The 24,753-nt window shown below is 39.0% G+C and overlaps 3 protein-coding genes across 8 annotated transcripts in view; 2 read left to right on the forward strand and 1 right to left on the reverse strand.

Moving 5' to 3' along the window:
- The first annotated feature begins 230 nt into the window (after window positions 1-230).
- On the forward strand, window positions 231-8,366 carry mrps23 (mitochondrial ribosomal protein S23). 2 transcript variants are annotated; one of them, XM_026193335.2, is made up of 5 exons: window positions 231-636; window positions 2,327-2,506; window positions 3,721-3,798; window positions 5,819-5,942; window positions 7,964-8,366. In XM_026193335.2, exons 1-5 carry the CDS (start codon window positions 593-595, stop codon window positions 8,075-8,077), a joined length of 540 nt encoding a protein of 179 aa, XP_026049120.1. In that variant the 5' UTR covers window positions 231-592; the 3' UTR covers window positions 8,078-8,366. The 2 variants fall into 2 exon arrangements, with proteins under 2 accessions (XP_026049120.1, XP_026049121.1); XM_026193336.2 differs by lacking the exon at window positions 3,721-3,798 and having other exon boundaries at window positions 449-636.
- Window positions 8,148-21,190, reverse strand: LOC113035656 (gap junction delta-2 protein). Of its 2 annotated transcripts, XR_003274368.2 has the most exons (3): window positions 21,014-21,190; window positions 12,088-12,259; window positions 8,148-9,914 (listed from the first exon to the last, which is right to left on the reverse strand). XR_003274368.2 is itself a non-coding variant. In XM_026191257.2 (2 exons), the coding sequence occupies exon 2, from the start codon at window positions 19,073-19,075 to the stop codon at window positions 17,969-17,971; it is 1,107 nt and encodes a 368-aa protein (XP_026047042.1). In that variant the 5' UTR covers window positions 19,076-19,083; window positions 21,014-21,188; the 3' UTR covers window positions 17,202-17,968. The 2 variants fall into 2 exon arrangements, 1 of the variants encoding a protein (XP_026047042.1); XM_026191257.2 differs by lacking the exons at window positions 8,148-9,914; window positions 12,088-12,259 and adding an exon at window positions 17,202-19,083 and having other exon boundaries at window positions 21,014-21,188.
- Window positions 21,191-22,917: 1,727 nt separating this feature from the next.
- Window positions 22,918-24,753, forward strand: part of vezf1b (vascular endothelial zinc finger 1b) — a 38,547-nt gene continuing 36,711 nt past the window's right edge. For 2 of the 4 annotated variants that reach the window (XM_026191968.2, XM_026191971.2), the window contains exon 1: window positions 22,930-23,063. In XM_026191968.2, the coding sequence (XP_026047753.1) occupies window positions 23,031-23,063 (33 nt within the window). In that variant the 5' untranslated portion in view covers window positions 22,930-23,030. Of the gene's footprint in view, window positions 23,064-24,753 lie in introns of all 4 variants that reach the window. The other 2 variants (XM_026191969.2, XM_026191970.2) reach the window with 2 other exon arrangements.

Raw genomic sequence — 24,753 nt, forward strand, 5'->3', positions numbered from 1 at the left:
GCGGCGAATTCCCGTCATTTGAACACAATGCCTAGACACAAAGTCTCTCCTCCTCCAGTTCGCCTCATCATATTCTGTTACAATTTACTTTTGTTTGTGTTTGACAAGGTTTGTGGCCTTGCCACATGTGTCACAAACCGCATCTTTGCTTTTTGTGGAGCTCAAATAGCCCCATACTTATGATAGAAAACTGAACTAGCGCGCACACGTGAGCCGTGATGCATTTATACAGTCGTATTTCCCAACTCACTGTGATAGGCAGAAGAAGTAGTTCCTATTCAGACAATCCAATAATATAGTTACTTTCCACTGTGTTCTTGTAAATTATAAGCTACAAATTTACCCTAAATTACTATAATATCGATAATGTAATAGCAAAGTCGATTCTGGAACATAAATGTCTGGTATCGGAAGAACCAATATTTCAGTATCAATGCGCACAATTTGACCATTCAAGGCACCCGTACTATAATCGCATGACAGCATCCGAACGGGTTGTTTCGACAGTGTTGCAAACAATGGTCAACTTTAATGCAGATTTTTTCTAGAAAAGGGGAATTATATAGCTAGATCTGTCGACGAAAAGCTCCACATGGCAGGTAGTAGACTAGAGAGATTTGGAACGGTATTCACAAGGTAAGACCAATGTTTACGCTTTTTATCAAGTAATGATGAAGCTAATGTGGCTTTTAGCTGTATCCACAATGTCGATGATGGTGATACTATTTCCGGCACTATAAAGAGTCTTTAGTTGGTACAGTATATGTGCTAGCCTTGGGCAGTAATACGTGTTTTATTCAGCCAACACGTGGGTTTACAACTATTAAAATAATTTAATTAATCAAGAAACATTATTCACGGGAACTGTGACCCTTTAAAAAGGGGGCGACGTGATGACGTCATCGGCATGCGACCAGTTTTGCGACATTAAAAGCTCTGCTCTCTATCTGATGCGCCGAAACAGCGCTTGCTGGATCCTGATAAATATTGCAAATACGTGTACCTAGTTAGCGTTAAAATTCTTACAAACATATTTATTACATTCTTGAAATAATGTGATCATGAAATAGTAATGTGGGAGTTTGAGTTTTTAACAAATAAATAACAAACAAACAAAATAACAAATACAAATAAATAAATGAAGATAGATAGGGAGACAAAATATGGAGATTTGAAACAGGGATGTGTGCAAACGAGCTATAGCTTAATATGCTGGCTTAATATGATATATATATATATATATATATATATATATATATATATATATATATATTACTACTGTCAAAAATAGGTCATCTGTTCAGGAGTCTGATGGCAGTGGGGAACAAGGGGTTGTTGACTCTGGATGTTCTGGATCTCTCACTTCTGAACCTCCGCCCCGAGAGCAGAAGTGTGAACAGTCTGTGTTCGGGGTGTGTGGGGTCTTTGAGGATGGAGGCAGCTCTCCTCTGGACTCTGCGATGGTAGATGCTCTGCAGAGAGGACAGCGGAGTCCTGATGAACTTCTCCACAGTTGTTATCACTCTCTGCAGGCGTTTGCAGTCCATAGCAGTAGTGCTGCCATACCATGCAATGATGCAGCTGGTCAGTATGCTCAATACAATGCAGCTGTAGAACCTGCTGAGGATCTTGGCCAACATACCAAAATTCCTCAGCCTTCTCAGGAAATACAGCTGCTGCTGAGCATTCTTGACCAGCTGTGTGGTGTTCAGTGACCAGGTGAGGTCCTCAGAGATGTAGACGCCCAGGTACCTAAAGCTGCTCACCCTCTCCACTTCAAGGCCCCCTGATAAACAGGCCTCCTCTTCTTCCCCGTGTCCACTATTATCTCCTTTGTCTTGTCAGTGTTGAGTGTGAGGTTGTTGTCCTCACACCATGACACCAGACCGGTGTCTCTCCTGTAAGCCGCTTCGTCCCCCCCAGTGATGCGACTGATCACTGCAGTGTTGTCTGCGAACTTCAAAATGATGTTACTTTGTTGGAGGTGACAAAGTCGTGGGTGTACAGGGTGTAGAGGATGAGACTGAGGACGCAACCTTGTGGAATGCCAGTGTTTGTAATAATGCTGGCTTTAGTCCTGTTGCCAATCCTGATGGACTGGGGCCTGCCAGTCAAAGTCCTGTAGCCAGTCACAAGCAGCAAACATTAAAAATCATGGGATGTGAGAGATGACTTGGTAAAAAATATCTGACTTTATTTTATTTTTAAAGCATAAACAACTTGTGCAAAAAGAGTTTCAGTATTAGAAGTTGTAATGCCATCCTTTGTAAAGCATTCTCCTGTACAGTTAATGATAAGGAATTGTGTGTTTTCACATTATCAACAGGGTTAGAGACCTGATACGCTCTGGAGTCATAAAGCCAAAGGAAAAACCTCTCTGGTATGATGTGTACAAGACTTTTCCACCAAAGAGGGCCCCACTTCATGTGAAACCAGTTACCAGCCCTTCTGCTAAGAAACAGGAAATTGTGCCTGAAATCTTCTACAGTGAGGATAAAATTAGAACGTAAGTTCATGGCACACTCATGGCAATGAAAATAACTTTTTCCCTATATCTGAAGGCTCCTTTATAAATATTGTGAAAACGGCACCTTAGCACACACATAATATACATTTCTGGCTTTATCAGTCTCTCAGATTGATAGCATTCATTTAAAAGTCGGAAGCGGAGCATCTAAGAGACTGGTATTCAGATACTCTATTTGAATTCTTTGAGAATAAGTTTCTGTTCACAGTAACAACATGCAAAGTATTATACTTCATACATTATCCTGAAATGCATGTTACATTATTCCATATGCAACCTGGTCCATGGGCTAGGTTCATTTATATTATTATAATTAAAAATTTATTTCATTTTGATTACATATAGTTCCTTCAAGTGCAAGATGAGCCAGTTCACTGAAGATTGATAAGTCATCAAATTATGCAACAAGAAAGGGAAAAAATCACCTGAAACATTGCTAAGATAAGATAAGATAAGATAAGATAACCTTTATTAGTCCCACACGTGGGAAATTTGTTTTGTCACAGCAGGAAGTGGACAGTGCAAAAGTTATGAGGCAAAAATTAGAATACAATAAGAATAAATACAGTACACAACTGTACAGAATAGAATAAAATACTATATACAGTAGAATAAAATAAAATAAATATACAATAAGATAAAAATAGAATACAAATACAAATACTATATACAACTGAGTAAAAATACAACGATGACAGTAAGGATTACTAATACCTACTTGTTGCCTTTTGAATGGGCGCTGTAAAAAAGAAGAAAAAAAAACTCTGTTCTGTAAAGTAAAATGTTAAATGTCTCGACTGAGAGAGGAGAAATGAATGGTTATTTGTCACAAAAAATGAATATGAATATGCCATAGGTCCACTTTGTTTCCTAAATAAATAACACTACACAGAAATGGGAGAAATATTCTTCAGATGTTAACCCAGATTTTTTTTCTTATATAAATACAGGAATATAGACAAAATACATGTAGTTTGCATATTCTTCTTCCTCTTTTTTTCTACCAAAACCATAATTCTGATCAGCACAGAGTGGACACATGTTTTGGGCATTTAGTCTTGGTTTGGAACAATTTTACATTTTAAACAGTGATAACTAAGTGTTGATACTAAGTGAAATATTTTTGTAGGCCTCACTAACTTCTAACTTGTGTTGTTTTTGGGGTTTTTTTGTTTGATTTTTGTTTTTGCTAGGGGATTCTATGAGCAGTATGGGAGAGGTTTGCGGGCTCTTGATCTCTCCAAATCAAACTTTGTTTCTACATGTCAGAGGTATGTTTGACTGTGTTCAGAATAGGGATGGGCGATATGGCCTAAAATCCATATCACGGTATAATTTGAAGCATATGCGGTAACGATATATATATCGCGGTATATTATTTTCTTCTGCATAATGTATTTTACACACTATAAGGCACACTTAAAATCCTTTAATTTTCTCAAAAATCGACAGTGCGCCTTATGTGTGAATTCTGGTTGTGCTTACTGACCTTGAACCGATTTTATGCAGTACATGGCGCGCAGAAATCTGTCAAAAATGCTTTAGTACGACGTGCGGCTTCATAGTAGTAAGCTATGAAGCCGCACCGCTTGATGGATTGCCGGAGCATTACGGCTGCCGTAGTCAGGAGCCTCGCGGAGTAATCTGGGTCCAAAACTCTGTCAGCTTCAGGTCCCAAAGTCAAATGAACACTGCGGCATCACTGAGAGTTAGAAAGTGTCTAAATTCTTTCATCTTTAATAAAATGATCAGCGTTGCTGCTTTACCAGGTATAACAATCAAGTTTAACATCCAGGCATCCATGAAAACAGAATTTATTAAATTCAACGGAGTTAGAAGTTAGCAGGAAGTTAACTCGCTAGTTTCCACCTAAACATGATATAGCATGTTCTGACTGAGAGATTTCTGAAAAAATTAAAAAGTACAGCTCTGCTATCACTTCCAACATAAATGAAGACAGAAAACTAAACAGCAGTGACATTTGTAGGGTTACTGAAGTTGAGCTAGCTGGTATATAACGATATGCTATGTGATTGCTAGCAAAACAGCTATGTTAGCATAACATTAGCACAGTGAAGCTGAAGGATGGCCGCTAACCCTTTTCCACTCGATAAAAGTTAACGTGAGGGTTTCTGGTGGTTAGGGACAAATGCAATTGCATGGCAGGATGCTATAAACGGACCAAACTTCAGTCAGGAGAACAACTGAGATAATCCATCCACAATACGAGGTTAGTCATTAATATACTGCAACAACATGGGAACAGAGCAGCTGCGAGAGAATTCAGCCTTAATGAATCAATGGTAGGGAAGTGGAGGAAGCAAAATTTTTGGCTTTCCCCATCTTCCAAAAGTGCTTCGTCTCTTTGCTATTACTGTCGCCCGGCATAATTTGCAGATGATGATGTTGTTTGTAGCCGCTGCGATGCTTTCGACCCAAATAGCCGCAGCTTGATGACACCATCAACATGCGCTATCGCGGTAGAGCGCTATAATCAAAATCTCTACCGTTGGCCAAATTTATATCGTTTCTACCGTATACCGTTTCTACCGCCCACCCCTAGTTCAGAATAACACACACAGTACTCCAGTCTTTCTGAAAACCTTTTAAAATTGTCTCTGGATATTAGATGCTTTTAAACTCATTTTCAATCTATTACTTGCATTTTTGTTTAGCAGTTTATCAATAATCTATGACTCATTCAAGTAGAGCTTGGTGACAAATGGTTCATGGCCAGTAGAAATTCAACATCCATGTTTTGACAGAGAACACAACAAACCAGTGACTAAGGGTTTAGGGTTTAGGGACTAAGTGACTAACCCTAACCCCACAATGCCAAAGCAATCATGTAGTTGGAATAAAGTTTGATCACATCATGTTAGGTTGATACACAGATCTTAGAAGGGGGGCAGCCACCAGCAGAGCATGTGTTAAAGCTTAGGCTACTGCAGTTGTACACATCAGTACAATGTGAGGACAATAAAAGACAAAAGGACAACAGAAACTTTTAAGGAATACTTGAGTGACGTTACTGAATATGAGACCCCAACAAACAAGGCTCAAAGACAAGGACATTGTTGAAAAGAAGGGTCAGAGGAATTCAGTAGTGTGAAGAACCAGTTTTAGCATACATTGCAACTGTGTCAAAAGCAAATGGAAGTAACGCCATGAATCATTTTTACTACACATACACCTACCATTCGTAAGTTAAGTTAAATCTATGAAAAATGCAACGATAACAGTTTGACAGGCAATTTTCACACTCTTCCTCTTATCTTTTTAATCCCGCAGGTTTGTTGACAAGTACAGAGAGTTAAAAAGCCATGGCATGCTGGATAAGTCCTCTTTGTTTGAAGAGACTGGGAAGGCTTTACTTAAAGAAGGTATCATCCTGAGAAGGCGAGGAGCTCCTCCTGTAAGACTCTTGTTATAATTATTACTTTGGGTTCCTACAAAAATGTTGTTTGCCCTGTTTTGACATGGTCACATTTTTGCCAGCTGCAAACTATGTTATGCCAGTCAGCTAAATTATGTAGTCGTGTGAAAACGAAAGGTTTTTACTAAAGAAAAAGGTGCCAAGTACATCCAAAGATTCATCTAACCAGTCAAAAGTTTGGTCACACCATCTCATTTAATAGTTTTTCTTTATTTTTACCACTTTTACATTTTAGAAACATACTAAAGAAATCAAATATATGAAGCAAGATATATAGAATTATGGAGCAAAGGGGAAAAAAGATAAATAACTCTAAATATATGGTATATTTTAGATTCCTGAAAGTAGCCACTCTTTGTTGGCATTGCTGCAAACCCCTGGCATTTTCTCAAAGAGCTTCATGATGTAGTCACCTGAAATGGTTTTCACTTCACAGATGTGCCTTGTCAGTGTTCATTTTTGGAATTTCTTGCCTTCTTAATGGGGTTGGGACCATCAGTTGTGTTGTGCAGAGGTCAGGGTCGTACACAGCTCAGAGCCCTATTTGACAACTGTTAGCTGATTGGTTCTTTCCATAATATGAATTCTAAGTAAAGAGAAATGACAGTCCATCATAACTTTTAAGAACTGAAGGTCAGTCAGTCTGGAAAATTGCTAAAACTTTGAACGTGTCCCCAAGTGCAGTCGCAAAAGCCATCAAGTGCTATGACAAAACTGGCTCACATAAGGACCGCCCCAGGAAAGGACAACCAAGAGTCACCTCTGCTGCTGAGGATAAATTAATCAAAGTCAAACGTCACTGTCTCATCTGCTGTTCACAATATTAAATGGTGATCTTAAAGAGGTTATGGACAATTTTGTCCATGCTTGGTGGAAAAAGAAATGCTTAGGAGCCCCTGAAATGATACCCAGGAAGTGACTACAAGAAGAGGGTGAAAGATTGTCTGAAGCAGTTACAACAAGACAAACCCCTTGACCAGACCTCCTACCACAGGCTACACCCAGGGGAAGCTACACCAAATCTGTATTGTTTACTGAAGAAGGATAAACAGGGTGTGCCTTTAAGACCAATTGTCTGTATGATCAGCTGGGTCACCTATAAAATCACAACGTTTCTGGCTTCGATCCTCAACCCATTGGTAGGCAGCTCTGAACACCACATCCAGAACAGTTTGGATTTTGTTGAGAAGGTGAGAGATGTCACTATGGAGGCAGATTGAACAATGGTCTCACATGTTACATCTCTCTTACTTGTGTTCCATTCAGTGAAGCAGTGGGGATAGTTTGTCAGAGATTATGGGATGACCACTGTCAGCACTGGCCAAGTGTGTTTGCTCTTGGAACTGTGTCTTCATTCCATATAATTCATGTATACGGGTCAATGCTACAGCAGAAAAATGGGTGTGCAATGGGTTCCTGAGTGGGTTCTCCTTGACTCCCTGCTCAAACCAGCGTTCGTCCCTGTTTAGCCAGAGGTTGTTTGGTTTCCCCAATGTCTAAATCATATCAATTCTTCTGGCACTGGCAATGGGAGACCCAATCCTTGGGGTAGACCAATCTTTGGCACAGCGTATTTTGGTGTTTAAAAGCCACTGAAACGCTGTGTTTAGAATAAATGCGTCTTAATTGTTTCAATACTTTTTCTCCTGTGAAAAAGGCCTAACCCAGGGATTTCTCTGGATGAAGGGAAAGTGAGGGGAAGTTAAACTCATTTTTTGTTTCAGAAATGTCTGAAATTATTTTCTTTGACTAGTTCTTGTCATAAATTACTATAGCCACTTTTTCTTAAACCAGCAACTTTGTCAGGTAATGGATTAAATTCATTTTATTCTTCACCTCAAAACTCACCTTGAAAAGGGAAAAAGTTTGCTTGCTTTTTTGCTTTTATTACAAAATAAAAACAAAAATATAAAGAGAGAGAGAGATTACTAATTCACAAGTACAAACACAGTTTTGTTTTGATTATTGCATATTATCATTGTGTTGCTTTTATTCTGCAGGTTTTGGCCGAGTCCAGGGATCCTGTGCTTGACCTGAAACTGATAGACATGTTGGCAGAGCAGCAGTCCGCTGGGACTGACACAACGAAGACAACAGAAGATAAAAATTCATAGATCACAGTAGCTCAAGAATCATTTGGTGAACTGCATATTTTCTCTCTTACCAGCTGTTATGATCAATGTATTTCTGTTTTTGTTTCTGACACCCAACAATTGTCTGTTTTTAATTTCTTGAAAGCCCATTGCACACTGCACCAGCGGCAGCATGTTGCCATTAAAGATTCAATGGCGCTATAAATCATGTCAGTGCAGGTGAAAAGTTACAAAAAAAAACCCAGAAAAGAATGTTATAAGTATTTAGAGGTCTTATGTCTGGCAATAAAACACATTGTTATAACATGTAGAATTGTTGTGAAATTATTGTAATAGTTTTGAACTTTTCTGATCTGAAATTTCCCAAGTTTTTTTTAGTTTTTGTGGTTTGCACCTCATCTATCTTGCCTTCTTGCTGACCTGGAAATTAATTTCTGCGTAACATGTTGAATGATGCCTCAATACCTACAAGCACCACGTGGACAGAGGAGGAAGCGAGTATGCACAGGGTGTATCCTTTGCACATTAACTTTAAATATATAAAATAGTCTTACAGCTTGAATTCGGGAGAACTATGCCAACAGCTACTTTATCATATCTATAAGTTGTTTTGGTTGTTAAGATGATCAACTGCCTTTAAACTTTGGCCTTCATTTTGTGTGTGAGAGAAATTATTGGGTCTTTTGTAAGATGGTACTACACTGAGAATTTAATTAAAAGTCGCCCTTAAAATAAAGCATATCATCAGTTCAGTTATGCCAAAGAACACAAAATGCAGAGAAACAATGCAATAGTTTTAATGCAGCTGTGCCATTCATCTTTTGACATAATTTAGCTGCAACAAAAGGATGGCATTAATTCCTGTTAACTCTGCCTGTTTCTTATGTCTTCTTTGCACCTTCCAAACCTCGAGGAGAGGGACAAGTTACAAGGAAAGAAATCGAGGATGTACAGACTGAGAAAGAGGAAAACAGTTTGAACTAAAAGCACTCACTTGGCCGGACCTGTCTTTATTTGGGGACATAGAATGTTTGTCCACTGTTTGTAAACTACTGCTGGTTTTAGCCTGATATAAACTCAATAGCCACTTTGTTAGATATACCTGTTCAGCTTCTCAGTGGAAAACAGGGCTCTGTTGTCCTATTCTAGAAAACCAAAAAAAACGCATTGGTTTGGGTACGTGGATGACACCTGGGTGAAAATCAAATGTCAGGATGTACCACAATCACTGATCACATCAAAATAGATAAACATCAGGTTGAGCAGGGAGAATATGAAAAATGACAAGCTAGCTTTTCCAAAAGTATTGGTAATATTTAAAAGTCCAAGATGGTGCCATCTCTCGGTTCATTTTTAATTTCTATTTGCCAATTCGTCTGATTGGGACCCGATGAATGTAAAAACAAAGAATTACAAGATTTATTTTTTTTACCTGATTTTTGTTCCTGAGAAAAATTAGATCCACATATGAGGACATTCATTTTAAATTTTGATAGAACAGTGGCAGTATAACGTCCTCGTAAGTGGGTACCAGGCCCAAAATGTGATGTCCACATAGATGGATGCCAGGTCCTAGGAGGTTAATATCCGTGACTCAATGCTGATCCTCCCCTGCATTGCCAGCGATTTGGAGGACTCCCACCACCTCTGGTGTTGGTACCAGAGGAACTGCATCGACGTGATCCACCTTGGAATCTTTCGAAACAGAAGGGCTGTAGAAGTGGTTAAAATACGTGGCATGTGTGTACGGGTTAGATCTTAGATGTGGTGGATCCTTGCCATCGGTGATCCTGCCTTTTTAGACCTTTTTCTGCCCTCAGACAGCGCTGCCAGGGGAGGAAGACAGGACAAAGATATACTGTGGAAGAAAGCCAGAGATAAATAATAACTAATAATCAAGTACATAGAGGTGTATAAACAAATGCATATCGAGTGAAAAAGGGGACTGAAGAAGAAACAGTGTATCATGGGAATCCCCCAGCAGCCTAGACCTATTGCGTAACTAAGGGTGGGTTTAGGGTCACCTGATCCAACCCTAACTATATGCTTCAGCAAAAAGGAAAGTTTAAAGGTAAATCTTAAAAGTAGAGAGGGTGTCTGTCTCCTAAACCCAAACTTGAAGCTGATACTACTTCTACCACCTTCTAATGATACTACCTAAGAGAAGCACATATAATGTAAACAGACCTAGTCCTGGGCGCCTACCATACAGATCAGAATGTAACGTTTGAATCTAATGATCCACTGGTGCAGAAATTGGGTGTCATCAGGACGCTATAACATAGAGCTAACAAAATTCCCACAGCGACAGCGGCCAGGGAAGTAGAAGAACATCATATCTGAGTAAGTGTAGTTATCCCAGCCAGACAAAGCTGGAAAGGTACCCAAGGAATGCTCCAGGAGAGAACAACAATCTAAACAAAAACTTTTAGTGATCCCTTATGTGCCAGGGGCATTGGAACAGAGACATAATTTTCTCAAAACACTGCATCTCTGTGGATTTCAAACCAAACAACCTTTGGCTAAAGAGCACAATATAGAAGAGACTCTGCAGTCTAGTTAAACCTACAGACCAGTGGCAACTCTTTCAATGATGACATTCTAAACAGGCAGGAAGCAGGCACTTTGTTCCAGAGTGGAGGCCATTTATTTAGGCCATTCATTTAGTCCAGGCCTTGTGCCTGACACTTTTCAGGGAAAAGGGTGGTTTTTTATTGTCAAAGCGTTTTTTGTACACCATCTCTCATTCACCCATTCATACAACAACTTTTTTTGTATGAAGGAAGTGCTTTCTATCATCTGTCTGTCTTACACATTCATATTCCGATTAATGCATCAGAGAGCCCAAGGAGCAGCCAGGGGTCAAATCATGAGTCTTCTGATTAGTAAATGACCTGCTGGCCTATGAATTACTCAAGCATAAAAAGGTACCCAATACAAGGAAAGAACCATTGTTGTTCATTATTTGGGTGCTAGGAAGTAGAGCAAGTCATCTACTAGTTCAGTCCTTGGCTGCTCCCAGTCTGAATGTCAAATATCCTTGGGCAAGATACTAACCCCAAGTTGCTCATCGAAGCATCCATAAGATTAATAATGTGTGTGAATATTAGATAGGAAGCACTAAGAGCTAGCATAGAAATAAAGAAGCATACAGAAAAAGTGCTTGGGTGAATGGAGCATGTTGTATAAAAATGCTTTGGGTGCTCAGGTAGAATAGTAAAATGTTATATAAGAACAAGTCTATTTACCAAAATTAGTTCTAGAAATGCAGGAAAATCCTGTTAACTCATGCTCTATTACAGGTACAGCTGCTCTCTTACCATTACTACCAGATAAATTTGCATCTGTTAAATTGTACAAACACTTTTACCACTACTGCACCTGATTTCCCAGTCTCGAGGTCAGCCACCTCCATTTCCAACTCTACAAGGTACACACAGGCAGCTCTCAAAAATTAGACATTTTCTGCTCCATTGAAACTTAAAGGACTGTTGCGAATTGGAATTGCTTGTGGAATTTTGTCCACCCACTACCAAATTTTTGAACGTTCTAAGGTGCTGGTGAGTAAATAGCAGTGGTTTACAAGAATAGCTTAAACTGTCTTACTCTTTACTCTACTACTACCCTTCAAAATTCAGTGGGAATAGCTAGTTTGCTGTATGGTAACCAATCTACCAACCTCAAATTCTGCAAGGATTTTCTGAATGAATTCTCGTGAATAACATTAATCTAGACCAGGGGTAGGCAACTCCTCGAGTGCTGGTGTCCTGCAGGTTTTAGATCTCACCCATGTGTCAACACACCAGAATCAAATGATTAGTTCATTACCAGGTCTCTGGAGAACTTCAAGACGTGTTGAGGAGGTAATTTAGCAATTTAAATCAGCTGTGTTGGATCAAGGACACATCTAAAACCTGCAGGACACCGGCCCTCCAGGCCTGGAGTTGCCCACTCCTGATCCAGACACTTAAAGTACATTTAAGAATGTATTTTAAGTGGCAGAACAAATGAACAAACTGTTAATCACTTACCTGAGATGAAATCTGCTCAGCTGCTTTGAAAATAGCTTCTAATTGGTTCCTTCAATAACAGGATGGCTTCTCAGGAGTAAAGCCATCATGCAGTTCAGCATCCTTAATGGTTCTGCTATAAACTGGTAGGGGAGCCTTTCAGTGCATCCTTTCAGAGGAGGCTGGAGGAACTCTGAATGGTTGGAGGCACACAAACATGTATTCACATATTCCACAGTTATTTACAGTTTACCATTTTGATTTTCTCATCCCGTGGACAATAAAACACATGGATGCAGGTTTATTGTTAAATTTTGTAAAGCTTATTTAACATATCCAGCTGCAGCCTCACTGTGATCCTGAACTGGAACTGCTGAAGCAGTTAAGATCATACATCAACTAACTGTATTTATCCAAACAGGCTGAACTAATCGAGGTTCACTGAATTAGAGACTTTAAAGAGTTTTTTCTATGTAGGAATGTGTCGTACTGATATACCTGCAAACTTGACAAAACTGCTGTTTTTCAGACTACATGTGTTAGGAGCTGGGATGGCATGTGTGCTTGCATTTCCTTTTTTGGAGCAGGTAGGCGAGGCAATGATCCTCAGGGTTCTCTAGGCACATCTGTGGAACATCATCAGATGGGCTATTTAAAGAGCAAGTATCAGATTATTTTCTTAGCCTAAGTGGTAATGAGCCAGCCGTCTTTATATTTAACTACGTTCATCAAGGTATTCATGGATTCCCTCATTCTGTGTTTCCTGCCAGCTTGACTTCCCCATCTGCCAGCTCTACTATGCTTTGGATACATCAACTCAGGACCCCGCAACCCAGCTCACCCGCATGATCACTGGACCACGTCTGTCTCCACCACGGCTCCCTGCCCTTGCCCCAGTACAGAGTAAACATGTGACAAGTAAGCTCTCCTCAGGTACGTAAACTGCTCTCCTATGCCCTGTTTCGTTTACTCGCAGACCTCATGCTCCTTTTCCCTCTCTAGATAGTTAGAGTTTCCCACCAGCACATCTCCCTCGCCTCACCATCTTGTGTTTCCCATGACTACACTGTAAAAAAAAAAACCTGTTTCACTCCAGTTGTGGTTGTCTGAGTAATCTGTCCACTTTTATTTCACCTAACAACATGTAGCTATCCTTGTTTGTCAGTTTTATGTGACACAATTACTTCTTATGTTTGTTTTCTCATTGTTATAATTGGTAATTACTTACATTTTGATTAGATACTTTGAGTTCACAAATGATCCGATTACACAATTGGAATACAATGTGTCAATGCTGCAGGGGGGTTGACTATCCCAGCTGCCACAGGGCAAAGGCAGGACAGACTGCCAGTTTATGCACGGAGCTAACACAATGTATGTGATAGAAAATCCACTGAAATGTACAGCCTCACGATTCTGGACTTGGGATGAAACCCTTCATGCATGGTAAGGTGCTTCCTTCTCTTGATATCAGTGGGTTCTATCTCCTCTTTTGGCTAGCTTATTATCCCAGCAGAGTACCTGATCATGGGCAAGGCATAGGTGTTGATAGCCCGGATCTTGTTCTTACTGTTCAGCTGACTCCTCAAGAGTTGCCTGACCCTCTGCAGGCCCTCTGACCCTCTGGTTGCAGCTTTCTTAGCGGCCTCTTCATGGTTCCCATTTGCCTGTGGGATCCCCAGGTACTTGTAGCTGTCCTCTATGTCTGCAATGTTGCCTTCTGGCCATTTGATCCCGGCCCCGCTGGTGTTTTTATTCAAGATTTTACCGACTTTTTATCTTCCATTATTAAACTTGAGAAGGTCTTAATGATTGGGGATTTCAACCTCCACGTGGATGATCTTAGCTGTAGCATGGCCTCTGACTTTCTATCCATTACAGACTCTTTTAATTTTATTCAGCATGTCTCTGGACCCACCCATGTTAAAGGCCACACCTTGGACCTTGTGTTTTCTCTTGGCTTAGACATAACTAATGTGTGTGTTAAGGACGTACAAGTGAGTAACCATTCCTGTGTTACTTTTAATCTTAGCTTCCCTCTGTACACACCACCTTCTAATCTCATGTTCCATAAGCGGTTCATAAATCAGGATGTTGCTTTGAAGTTTTCTAATATGTTGGACCCTCATGCGATCAGTGGCTGCACTGATGCTGATGTTGCTACACAGTGTTTTAACAATCACTGCTTGGAAATTTTAAATTCAGTGGCACCTATGAAATCTGTCATTGTTGCCTCAAAAAGAGCTCATCCATGGATAAATGATGACGTAAGGAAGGTCAAAAGAATCTGTAGGAAAGTAGAACGCCTTTGGAAATCAACTAAATTCGAAGTTCACAGGTTCCACCTTAGGGAACTTTGGGTTTCCTTACATGAAACCATATCTGCTCTTGCTCTTGACGAAGGCGGTCACACTTTTCTCCTCTCCTCCTCCTCCTCTCCCTTAGCTTCCATGCTTAGCCTCTTATGTCCTTGTCTAGTCTCGTGTTTTTTGTATTACTTTTCCCTGGAACATTCTCTCACAGTCTGTTCTCTAAAACCTAAAAGAGGAATTATGGATTGGATCAACTGGTCCCTAAATGCAATTGACACCCCTTTCTCAACGAGAAGTTTGGGCTTGGGTGAGCCTGAGTGCTGAAGATATCTACCTATTCTGAACCATGGTAATAGGGTTCTGGCTGATCGGAGCTGGCTTGGACCTGTCTTTATCCTGTTTTCCTTCTCTCACCCCAACCGGTCGCAGCAGATGACCGCCGACCGCCCCTCTCTGAGCCTGGTTCTGCCCGACGTTTCTTCTTGTTAAAAGTGAGTTTTTCCTTCCCACTGTCGTCAAAGTGCTTGCTCATAGGTGGTCACATGATTGTTGGGTTTTTCTTTGTATCTATTATTGTACGATCTACTGTACAATATAAAGCGCCTTGAGGTGGCTGTTATTGTGCTATATAAATTGAATTGAATTGAATTGAATTGAATTGAATTGAATTGAAATGAAATCAATCCAGGCAGTGCACAGGTTGGTCAGTCTAGTCTTGTAGTCTCAGCTGACTGCTCAGTCTACCTGTAGCTGGTATTGCCAATTCCTTTCTGTGCCCCGCTCATGTATTGAACCCTGTGCAAGTTCATCTTAGCTCCTATGATGCCTGACAGGAGCTTCCATATAGTACTGAGGCTGGTTAGTGGCCGGTAGTTGGATGGGACCCTTCCGGAGGTCCTTGGGGATCAGGACCGTCCAGGCTTCGGTTAGCCATTCCAGGTGTCTCATCGACTAGCAGCTGGTTCATTTGTGCTGCCAGAAGTTCACGGAGTGCAGTCAGCTTCTTCAGCCAGTAGCCATGAACTATGTCAGGGCCTGATGCTGTCCCACTCTTCATACTGGAGGTCTGCTCTTTAGATCCACTAGCCACTGAGCATTGCCATTATGGGTTTCGTCCTTCTTAATGCTCTTCCAGTATTGCTCAGTCTCCACCCTTTGCGGGGCTGTTCTCATATTGTTCCCTAGGATTCCCATAGGTGGATTCCCATTCATTTGCTATGGCGGTCACTTTTCTGACCGGGAACACCACAGATCTAACAAAGTTGATTAAAACACTCAAAATTCAACGAAAGAGGTGCTCATCACTTTTATATGTTCAAGTGCATAGTGTGGAGGATGTCATAAGGACTCGAGGTAATCGGATCTAAAACACAATATTTATGAGTTTTTTCATTTGTAAATTGGTCGGATTTGACCCGAACACAACAGGAAGGTTAACTATATCTATATTTATGTTAAGATAAGATAAGACAAGATAAGATAACCTTTATTACTCCCATGCGTGGGAAATTTGTTTTGTTACAGCAGTGGACAGTGCAAAGTTACATAGAAACATTAGGAAAAAAAACATTGGAATAAGATATCAATAAGATACTGTACACAACTGTACACAATAGAATAGAATAAGATAAGATGCTATATACAATTGAGTAAAATACAACGATGCCAGAAAAGATTATTGCACTTAGTGTTATTGCACATGTATGGATGTGTGTGTTTGATCAGTTAAAGTCTTTATTGTGGAGTCTGACAGCAGTGGGGAGGAAAGACCTGCGAAATCTCTCCGTCCCACATCGTGGGTGCCGCAGTCACTGAAGGAGCTGCTCAGTGCTGTCAGAGTCTCCTGTATGGGGTGGGAGATGTTGTCCAACAGGGATGACAGCTTAGCCGCCATTCTCCTGTCACTCACCACCTCCACTGGGTCCAGAGGGCATCCTAGAACAGAGCTGGTCCTTCTGATCAGCCTGTTCAATCTCTTCCTGTCCCCAGCAGAAATACTGCTGCCCCAGCAGACCACACCGTAAAAGATGGCTGAGGCCACCACAGAGTCATAGAAGGTCTTCAGGAGTGGGCCCTTCACTCCAAAAGACCAGAGTCTCCGCACTACTTGCCTGTAGAAGGCGTCTGAATTATGAGTCCAGTCCAGTTTATAATATTTATCTATTGATAAATGTTTTATTACTTCATTTTATATGGGTTCTTGACTTTTGTTGTATGTATGCTGCTTTGACAACTCAACTTCCCTCAGGGATTAATGAAGTCTGTCTGTCTGTTTTTTTATATCCATTTATTATTTTCTCTTTTTAAATTGCATTTTCAAAAAGACTTTGAAAATCAGCTTTTTAATTAAAAATTAGAAAAATAAAAAATTAAGAGATTAATTTAGAATTTAGAATTTAAATGAATTTACTAATGTACTTTATTGTACAATTCATGATGAAAGCACAAAACTCTTTATTTCATGACTCATCTGGACTGCCACAGTACTTCAGTCCATGTTTGTCAGGAAGGGCATTTCGTCTAAAAAAGAAAATCAAGTATGTGAAGCTACCTTCTGTGGCAACCCACTGTCAAAAGGGAGCAGCTAAAAGTTATTTTTTTAAATTTTAAAATTACATTTCTACATGCAGCAACAAACGATTACACTGACCACAATTTTTAGGTGTTCCTGAGTTACGATAGTGAATTTCAATTCAGATGCATGTGTGTAATGCAGTAGTGCCTGAAGGCCCAAATTAGACAACCATTAGATATTGACATGAACTGTTGTGTGGAATGTAGGGTTTAATTGTGCACTCAAATGCAGTACACTGAAGACAGAAGTAACATAAAGCAACATTTTATTTCTGGTGATTGCCAAGGTTTACAAAGTGCAAAAGGAATAAGTGACGTTTCACTGGATAGTGCAACAGAAACATACTTAAATAAATACATATAAGGAGCAACACAAGGCAATCTATAACAATTCTAAGAAGCCCATTGACAATGCAGATTACAGCCCCCTCAACATTCACCTACTATACACTCCAATAATAAAAATCTACACACGCTTTAAATCCAAAGTGGAGCAAAGTTGTACATACAGATTTAAATTAGCATTAGCAATTCACCAAATTTCACATTTTTAACTTTTTATACATGTGTTTGTGAAACTTGCAACTGTCAATTGTATATAGTGATTGTATCATTTGCATTGTGGGTTTTTTTTCATAGTTTTTGAACTCTTGGATCTCAAAATGTTAAAATAATAAAGTTTTAGATACAAGATACTGCAAATGAAATTTCCCTGGTCCAGTTATGAGTTATTACATGTCTAGTAATATCATTCCATGACTCCAGGTTTCCAAACAAAGTGTTCTTTGCATAATGATGTACTTTTGGTGTTTAAGAGGTATTAGCTGGGTTACTTTAGAGCACTAGATTTCACAATAGCTAAAACTAATAGTAGAGTCCCACACAGAAAGTCCCTCCCATAATATATTCAATTATTTAAATGAAAAGCAATTTTTAAAAAAGGGGTACGCTAGGCCTTAGTTCCCTTTTCAGTCCGTTTTTTTTTGTTGTTAATACAAATACAAAAAATTTCTCTCTCATAGCCAAGACTTCCTAGTCCATCCCAGCCTGGCCATATTAGCCAGTTTAACTTTTACTTTGTCTTTGCTGTCTGGACTTCTCTTGGAGGTGCATTCCACAGTTGAGTCTGTTTCAAACGAGATAGCTGGGGCATGTCCAAGTAGGCTTCCTTTCTTTTCCTGGGCCATGGTTGCTTGAGTCTGCAGAAACACCTGACCCCTCACAGAATGCCTGAGTTGCAGCATCAGGGGGTTATGGTTTGAGTATAATTTGACAGGATTCTGCTCCTGACGGCAGCAGGTGGAGCAAGCTGAGCAGAGTATGCGAAAAATATAAATCCACCCCAGGTAGTGGAGCTCTGCAATGTTAAGGATGAAACAGCCCAAGCTGATGCTGAACATAAAGTTCAGGAAGATGGTCTTCTCAGTGGCACGTGATACAAAGCAGTCTGTACGAGTAGGGCAAGGATACGAGTCACAGCGATACAGGTGAGGCACTTCAAACCCAAACAAGAAGTACTGGCCGACCAGGAAGGTGATCTCCAGTACAGATCGTAGTAATACATGAAGAATGTAAATAAGAAGAACCTGGTTGGACTGCTGGGTGGGGTCCTCTCCCATTTCATCATAAGCTTCTTCCAGAAGGCTTTTCTTTACATCTTCCCTCTCACTTGTATTCCATTCCCCACTGTAATGAGGGTAGTAAGTGGGGATGTTGACCTTTATTGCTTCCATGCCATCTTTCCTAATTTCCCCGGACCTTTGTTTGGGAACTCTCTGGGATAGCAGCTGTGTCCTCTGGCCATCAAGCTTCTCATCCTTGGCAATCTTATGCAGTACAAAAACTATGTAGAAAATAGATGGAGTAGAGACGAGTACAATTTGGAAGACCCAGAACCGTAGATGTGAAACAGGAGCAAATGTGTCATAACAGACGTTGTTGCATCCAGGCTGTTGGGTGTTACAGGTGAATTTGGACTGCTCGTCACTGTAGACAGCATCACCCACCAAGGCTACCAGCAGAATGCGGAAAATGAGCAACATAGTGAGCCAGATCTTGCCTATCACTGTAGAGTGGTTCTGGACCTCAGACAGAAAGCGACCAAGTATGGACCAGTCACCCATGGCTTAATCTTAGACAGAAAGTAAAAGGGGCTATTAATAATAGGACAACTTAGGGTGTACTCAGACTAGGTTCAACTGACTGAAGTAATATATACTAGCTTAAACCTATTGCCAATTTCTTGGTAAAATGATAAGCAGTAATATTATTCACTGATGAAGACTCTGATATGTAGCTGAAAACTCTGGAAAATATATTAACTTATATTAACTCACTACTGTATATATTACATTATAATATATTATATATTAGATTTTAAATACATTATATATACAATAAAGCATTTGCCATGTAAAAACACTTTTTTGTTATCACTTAACAATTGAAATATATAAATATATTTGTTACAGTCAAGTTTGTTGAAGCATCTCAGGATCACAATTATGCTTTTAGAAACATCTGTTTTAGAGATCAGAAAGAGACCTTCCAACAGTTCTGAGTGGTTTGTCACCGTAACTAAGTTCATTTATTGAAAACTGTATTTAGGTACAAATTTGAAGAACTTACACTTAAATATGAAAATATCTAAATATGTCTTAAATATGTACTTAATGTGTTAATTTCTACTTCTGCTGCACTTCGTTTCAGAGGGAAATGTTGTGCATTTCTCTTGTAACATGGTCGACTACAGTGCAGCCTATGTAGCAACTCACCTTCATAAACTCATCTCCATATTTGCTGTGGGAAATGGCTTTGTGTGTTTCACAATTGGTCAGCCAATCGCTGTGATTGGCTTGAGTTAATTGAGGGCAGGTGTATCTGACTGTACTCATAATCTACACTGTTTATATTCCACACTGAAAACAGTGCTGTCATATTTTTCTGTCTGCAGGTATGTGCCCCAGACTCAAGATGGCTTAGATTAAAACAGTTTATAGTAATCATTTGCTGTTATTCTGTGAAATATATAATTAATATTGGTGACTGTCAGCCTATTACGTATAGGGTGTTGAGTCTGGGGGGACAACTGCTGTTCTCTGTTGAAATTTGGACTGTATTTTTTATTCCGTTTTGCAAGTGGGACACTGAACTGTTTCATTCCCCAACTTTTATGTGATGAATATAGTACCTGGGAGTATTTTTCATTGATCTCAGTGATGTGACTATTGTTTTATATTTTACAATTTTCTGTCTATCATCTTTGCTCTTAACTGCGGCTGTCAAACCTAGAATCTTTGTATAAAACTCTCAGTTTTATTAGTTTAGGGCTAGGGTTAGGGTTTTTTGGAAATTTAAATTTACAAGCAGACAAAAATTTAAAATAAAATCAAATGGCCAAAGGTTTTTGTTTTATCTGTTTTACATCTTCACCCAAAACACTTTTACTTGTTAAAATATAGGACTGGTTCATTAAGCGTATTCAGCAGCTTAACCACATTACTGATCATGCATGCTCAGGCAAATCAATAAAGCATTATAGCAAATGAAGTATTGTGAAACCTAATGTCTGACACTGGTAATATTATTGTTGTATAGTAATGGTGCTTCCCCCCCCCCCCCCCCCCCCCCCCTTCAAAAGAAATATATCAAGGAACCATTCTCAACCCTAAACAGTGGATTTTACAGGAACTCATTTCAGTTTTCTTTTTTTTATCTTTTTTATTCTTTTTTTTTTTTTTACAGTATTTAGCTCATTATTGTTATTGTAGAAAAAGCTATTTACATATTTATCTTTACTCTGATGGTGGTTATTTTTTTCTAAAATGTTTAAATTATTTATAATCTACTGAAAGGTCTCACTGAAAATCTTTATATTAATAACAACAAATCATATAGAGAAAACTTGACCTTAGGATACCCAAATTTTGGTCATTTTCAATTTTCTTCCTGGACAATAACATACTTTTTTAGTGCATTTTTAGTAGACTCAGAGAAGTGTTAAAAAAATACAACCATGAAAAAGCAGCATTTGAACTCAATAGAATCCCATTTGAACTCACCTAACCTTAAGGTTTGCAGCATAAATCCGCATAATGTAGCCTTTACTGCACCATTTGCATGGCTATTTTTGATTTAAAATGTTGATGAATTGAATCCCGCTGAGTGTGGAAAGAGAGAACACACATTAAGCCAGTCTATCTGAAGCTGACATTGTGCTATTTTACAAAAAGGCTGGCAATGTACAATACAACAAAGCACAATGAGTGGGCTCATTTTCTGAACACCCGGGAACTGTAAAACAAAAAGCATATGGAACAGGCTGGAAAGTAAACATAATGCAGGTCTTTGCAAAGGCTCTGCTTGAACCACCTCGAACAGTACAAGTTACAGACAAATTTTGTTACTTTCTAGACTATAGCAGGTTTCAGCTGGAGTCAGTATGTTCACATCTGTTGTATCCTTTGATAGCATGCAGCAGCGGAGTTCAAAAGGGAAAAAAATGTTTTGGTTTTTGCATATGTAATCAAGTCCCAGACTCTGTAGATCATAACACAGACTCTCTTCTCTTGTCACAAGGGCCTTAACAGTGGAAATAATTGTGCTGGAGAAGTGTTCACGAGCAGCTTCTCCGATGAATTGTGTCTTGTTCTCAAATTTGTTACTAACTTGTGATTTTATACCGATTTAGAAAAAGGCTGATTTAGCTTCAGCAAAGCAGGATAAAACTAAAATACCCAGTTAGCTAAATGTGAACAACATCATAAATCAAAGTAAAATAAAATGAACTGAGTACATTTATTCAAAAATAATTGATAAGTGACCTTATAGCTAATAAAACAGAAGATTGCCTGATTTAAATTTGGCTGATTTGTTGGTGAGGTGGTCAGCACTGCTGCCTCACATGAAAATCCTGGGTTTGGATCTATTGGGCTGTTTCTGCTTTCACTGCTCTGAGACCAGTTACTCTCTGTGAGTTCTGTGAAAAAAGCTAAACATGTAAGTGAGCATTCTGTGATTTATTATAGTAAATCACAGAATGACTTAAGTTCTGTATATACGTTACACAGTAAGTTTAGATCTGGAAAATTATGAATTTTGTATCGCTTTTTTGCAACACTCTTGGCCTTTAATGGCCTTTGGAGTGCAGTGAAAAGAATTTTTATAAGTTTTTAGCATTTGGCAAGTAAATGGTTGATTAATTAGAGGAATTTGTGCCATGTTTGATTTCAGACTCAACTATCAATTTTGGATTAAAGGCCTTTACACACTGAGCGTGTAACAAAAAAACAACATGAACTTCCAAATTTTCTGGATCTGAATCCGTCGCTCAATGTCGCGCTTTTGTGAAAAGTTGATCCTCAAAAAACGCACTGTGAAACAAAGAATGAAGTCAACATCAAGCAAGATGAGTTGGTCCTGATGCTTGTAAACAAGAAAAGCTAGAAATGAAGATTCTGGGTTCACTCAATTCCCAAGTGAGTGAATTACCTACTTCACTCACTTAAGAATTTTTTAGGAATAAAAAGAATTGCCCTCAACATCTATCAGAACCAGCTTTACTGACCAGTAGTTATTTATGGTCAGTAAAGCTGATACTAGCCTGGTTACTTATTAGTTCTCAATGTAACATAATAGAAAACAGACAATATTTACAATAGAAACATATATTGCATATTTATGTTTATGGTGCAGTTGTGCAGGGGGCAGAGATATTGGATTAAATTATGGAATAAATAAAGGATAGATAACTTGTTATTTGTTACTATTAACAGTACATATAAAGACTGAGAGAGAAGGAGAGAGATATATAACGAAATAGTCCGTACAGCACAGTTTGATTCAGCAGCACGTATGTCACATGTTTAAGTACATCTGTCTTGTAACATTTTTTTTCAGTCTCTAGTGACAAAATATATGTGAACTATATGAAAGGGGAATTGTTTAAAGTAAAGTTTAAAAAAAGTATATTGGACTTGATTTAGTCCTTGGGGTTACAGGAAGTTGTCGCTGCCATATTTAGCTGCTTTGTTGTAGATTCCTTATAGGCTTCCTTCAGATTTTAGCCCAAGTGTTGCAATGGAACCGAGCTGGAGTACGTTTTTATTTCAAGTAAGTGGCACAGTCTCCATAAACGTTTGCCATAAAGCGTAAATATTGTTTGCTAAATGGGTTTTATCCGTTTCTGAAATTACTAAGAATTAGCCAAGAAAAACAAAGGTGTTAGCGATACCCTGCTAGATAGCTCCGCTGAGTGGTTTCCTGTAACGAACTGCTAACTAGCTTTGTCGAATCCAAGAGCTCCGGACTTTGTGTTGCCAACTTAGATACAGTATAGTCTTGGTATCAGTTAAATAGCCAGAAATCTGTGTCGGTTCATAATTTGCAATTTGTACCATTTACAGCTTAATGGTCACATTATGTGACTATAAAGCTAATTTGTAGCTCGGATTTTGGTGCGCGCGCTAGCAAATTAGCTTTAAGCAAAGCTTTTGCTATTGTATATAGGTAAGCTAAGCTAATAGGCTAACGGATTCGCTAACCAGACACTTTTCCCGTGTGCACCGTGGCTATTGCAATAGTACAGAGGGTTAACAAAGCAAAAAAGCGGTGGGGAGCTTAAGCTCTTGACTGGCCCCGTTAACAAGAACGGAGCTAACCCTAGCACTATAACTAAGGGGCTACTTAGCACGCTAAGAGAAGTGATTAAATCACATTCAAGGCTCCAAACGTTACCCTTTATCTTATCAATGATCAATAGCCACGACTTGCAAACTAGAAAAATAAACTATAAAGTCATCTGGTTCATTAGTTTTGTAAGTAAGTTCAGAATCAATTCACATGCTGTTTGATCATTTAATCTTGTTTTGAGAAACGAAAAGGAGGTTGTAAATTGTATATAGTCTATATGCCGAATAAATTAAGTTTTATGAAATAATCCCATATTATAGAAGGTCGGTGTTTAATTTTTGCTTAATTTTTACTGTCCGCAGTCAACTTTGTATCTGTTTAAGTATAACTGACACGCACTATTTTTATAGTGTATCATGTTCTCTGAACAACTGGTATTAAATCTACACTTTGTGTACATCTTAACTGCAAAACCTTAAGAAACCCTGCGCCATAACCTGATATTTTTTTTCTAGTCTTTTCATGAGATCTGAATATAAACAGCAAGACAATATTTACCTGCATCAATATAAGATTTGTAGACATGCCAACAGTTTTTCAAATAGGAGTCTTACCATAATTAATCTATACATTGTATTAACAGTGGCAGTTGTACAATTTTTTTTCCATTATCTTATTTAATGATGTTTAGCTTAGAAGATTTGTATAAATATTTTTTTGGAGCAGCATAATAGAGCAGCTGGCAAGCAAGCTTTATTTGTCACATACACAATCATACAGAGTACATGGGTCTATCCAGGACCCTTACTGGATACCCGCTCCAAAGGTGTGTAGTCTTACTACTACACTATCCAGCAATCTACTCTACTTGTTGTTGCTCGGAAAGGAGGAATTTGGCCGACCCATGCCAATTGCTAAAATGCTAATACAAATGCGGTACTAAATAGTCATGATAGGTAAAGTGAGCCTTTGTGAATCAGTGAAATAGTCAAAGCAATTACGCTGCGATTGTGCCAAGGTTTTAAATCAGTTCTACAGCCATCTTGACAGGGACACCTGCTGGCCATTGTGGCTATGATCACATATTGAAAATTATATTTGGTGATCATTGCAAAATTCTAAACAAAGCTATATACTATACCAGGGTTGCAGCAGAAGTCACCTGACATTC

Source organism: Astatotilapia calliptera, chromosome 14 (assembly GCF_964374335.1).
Source record: "Astatotilapia calliptera chromosome 14, fAstCal68.1, whole genome shotgun sequence".
Lineage (NCBI taxonomy): Eukaryota > Metazoa > Chordata > Actinopteri > Cichliformes > Cichlidae > Astatotilapia > Astatotilapia calliptera.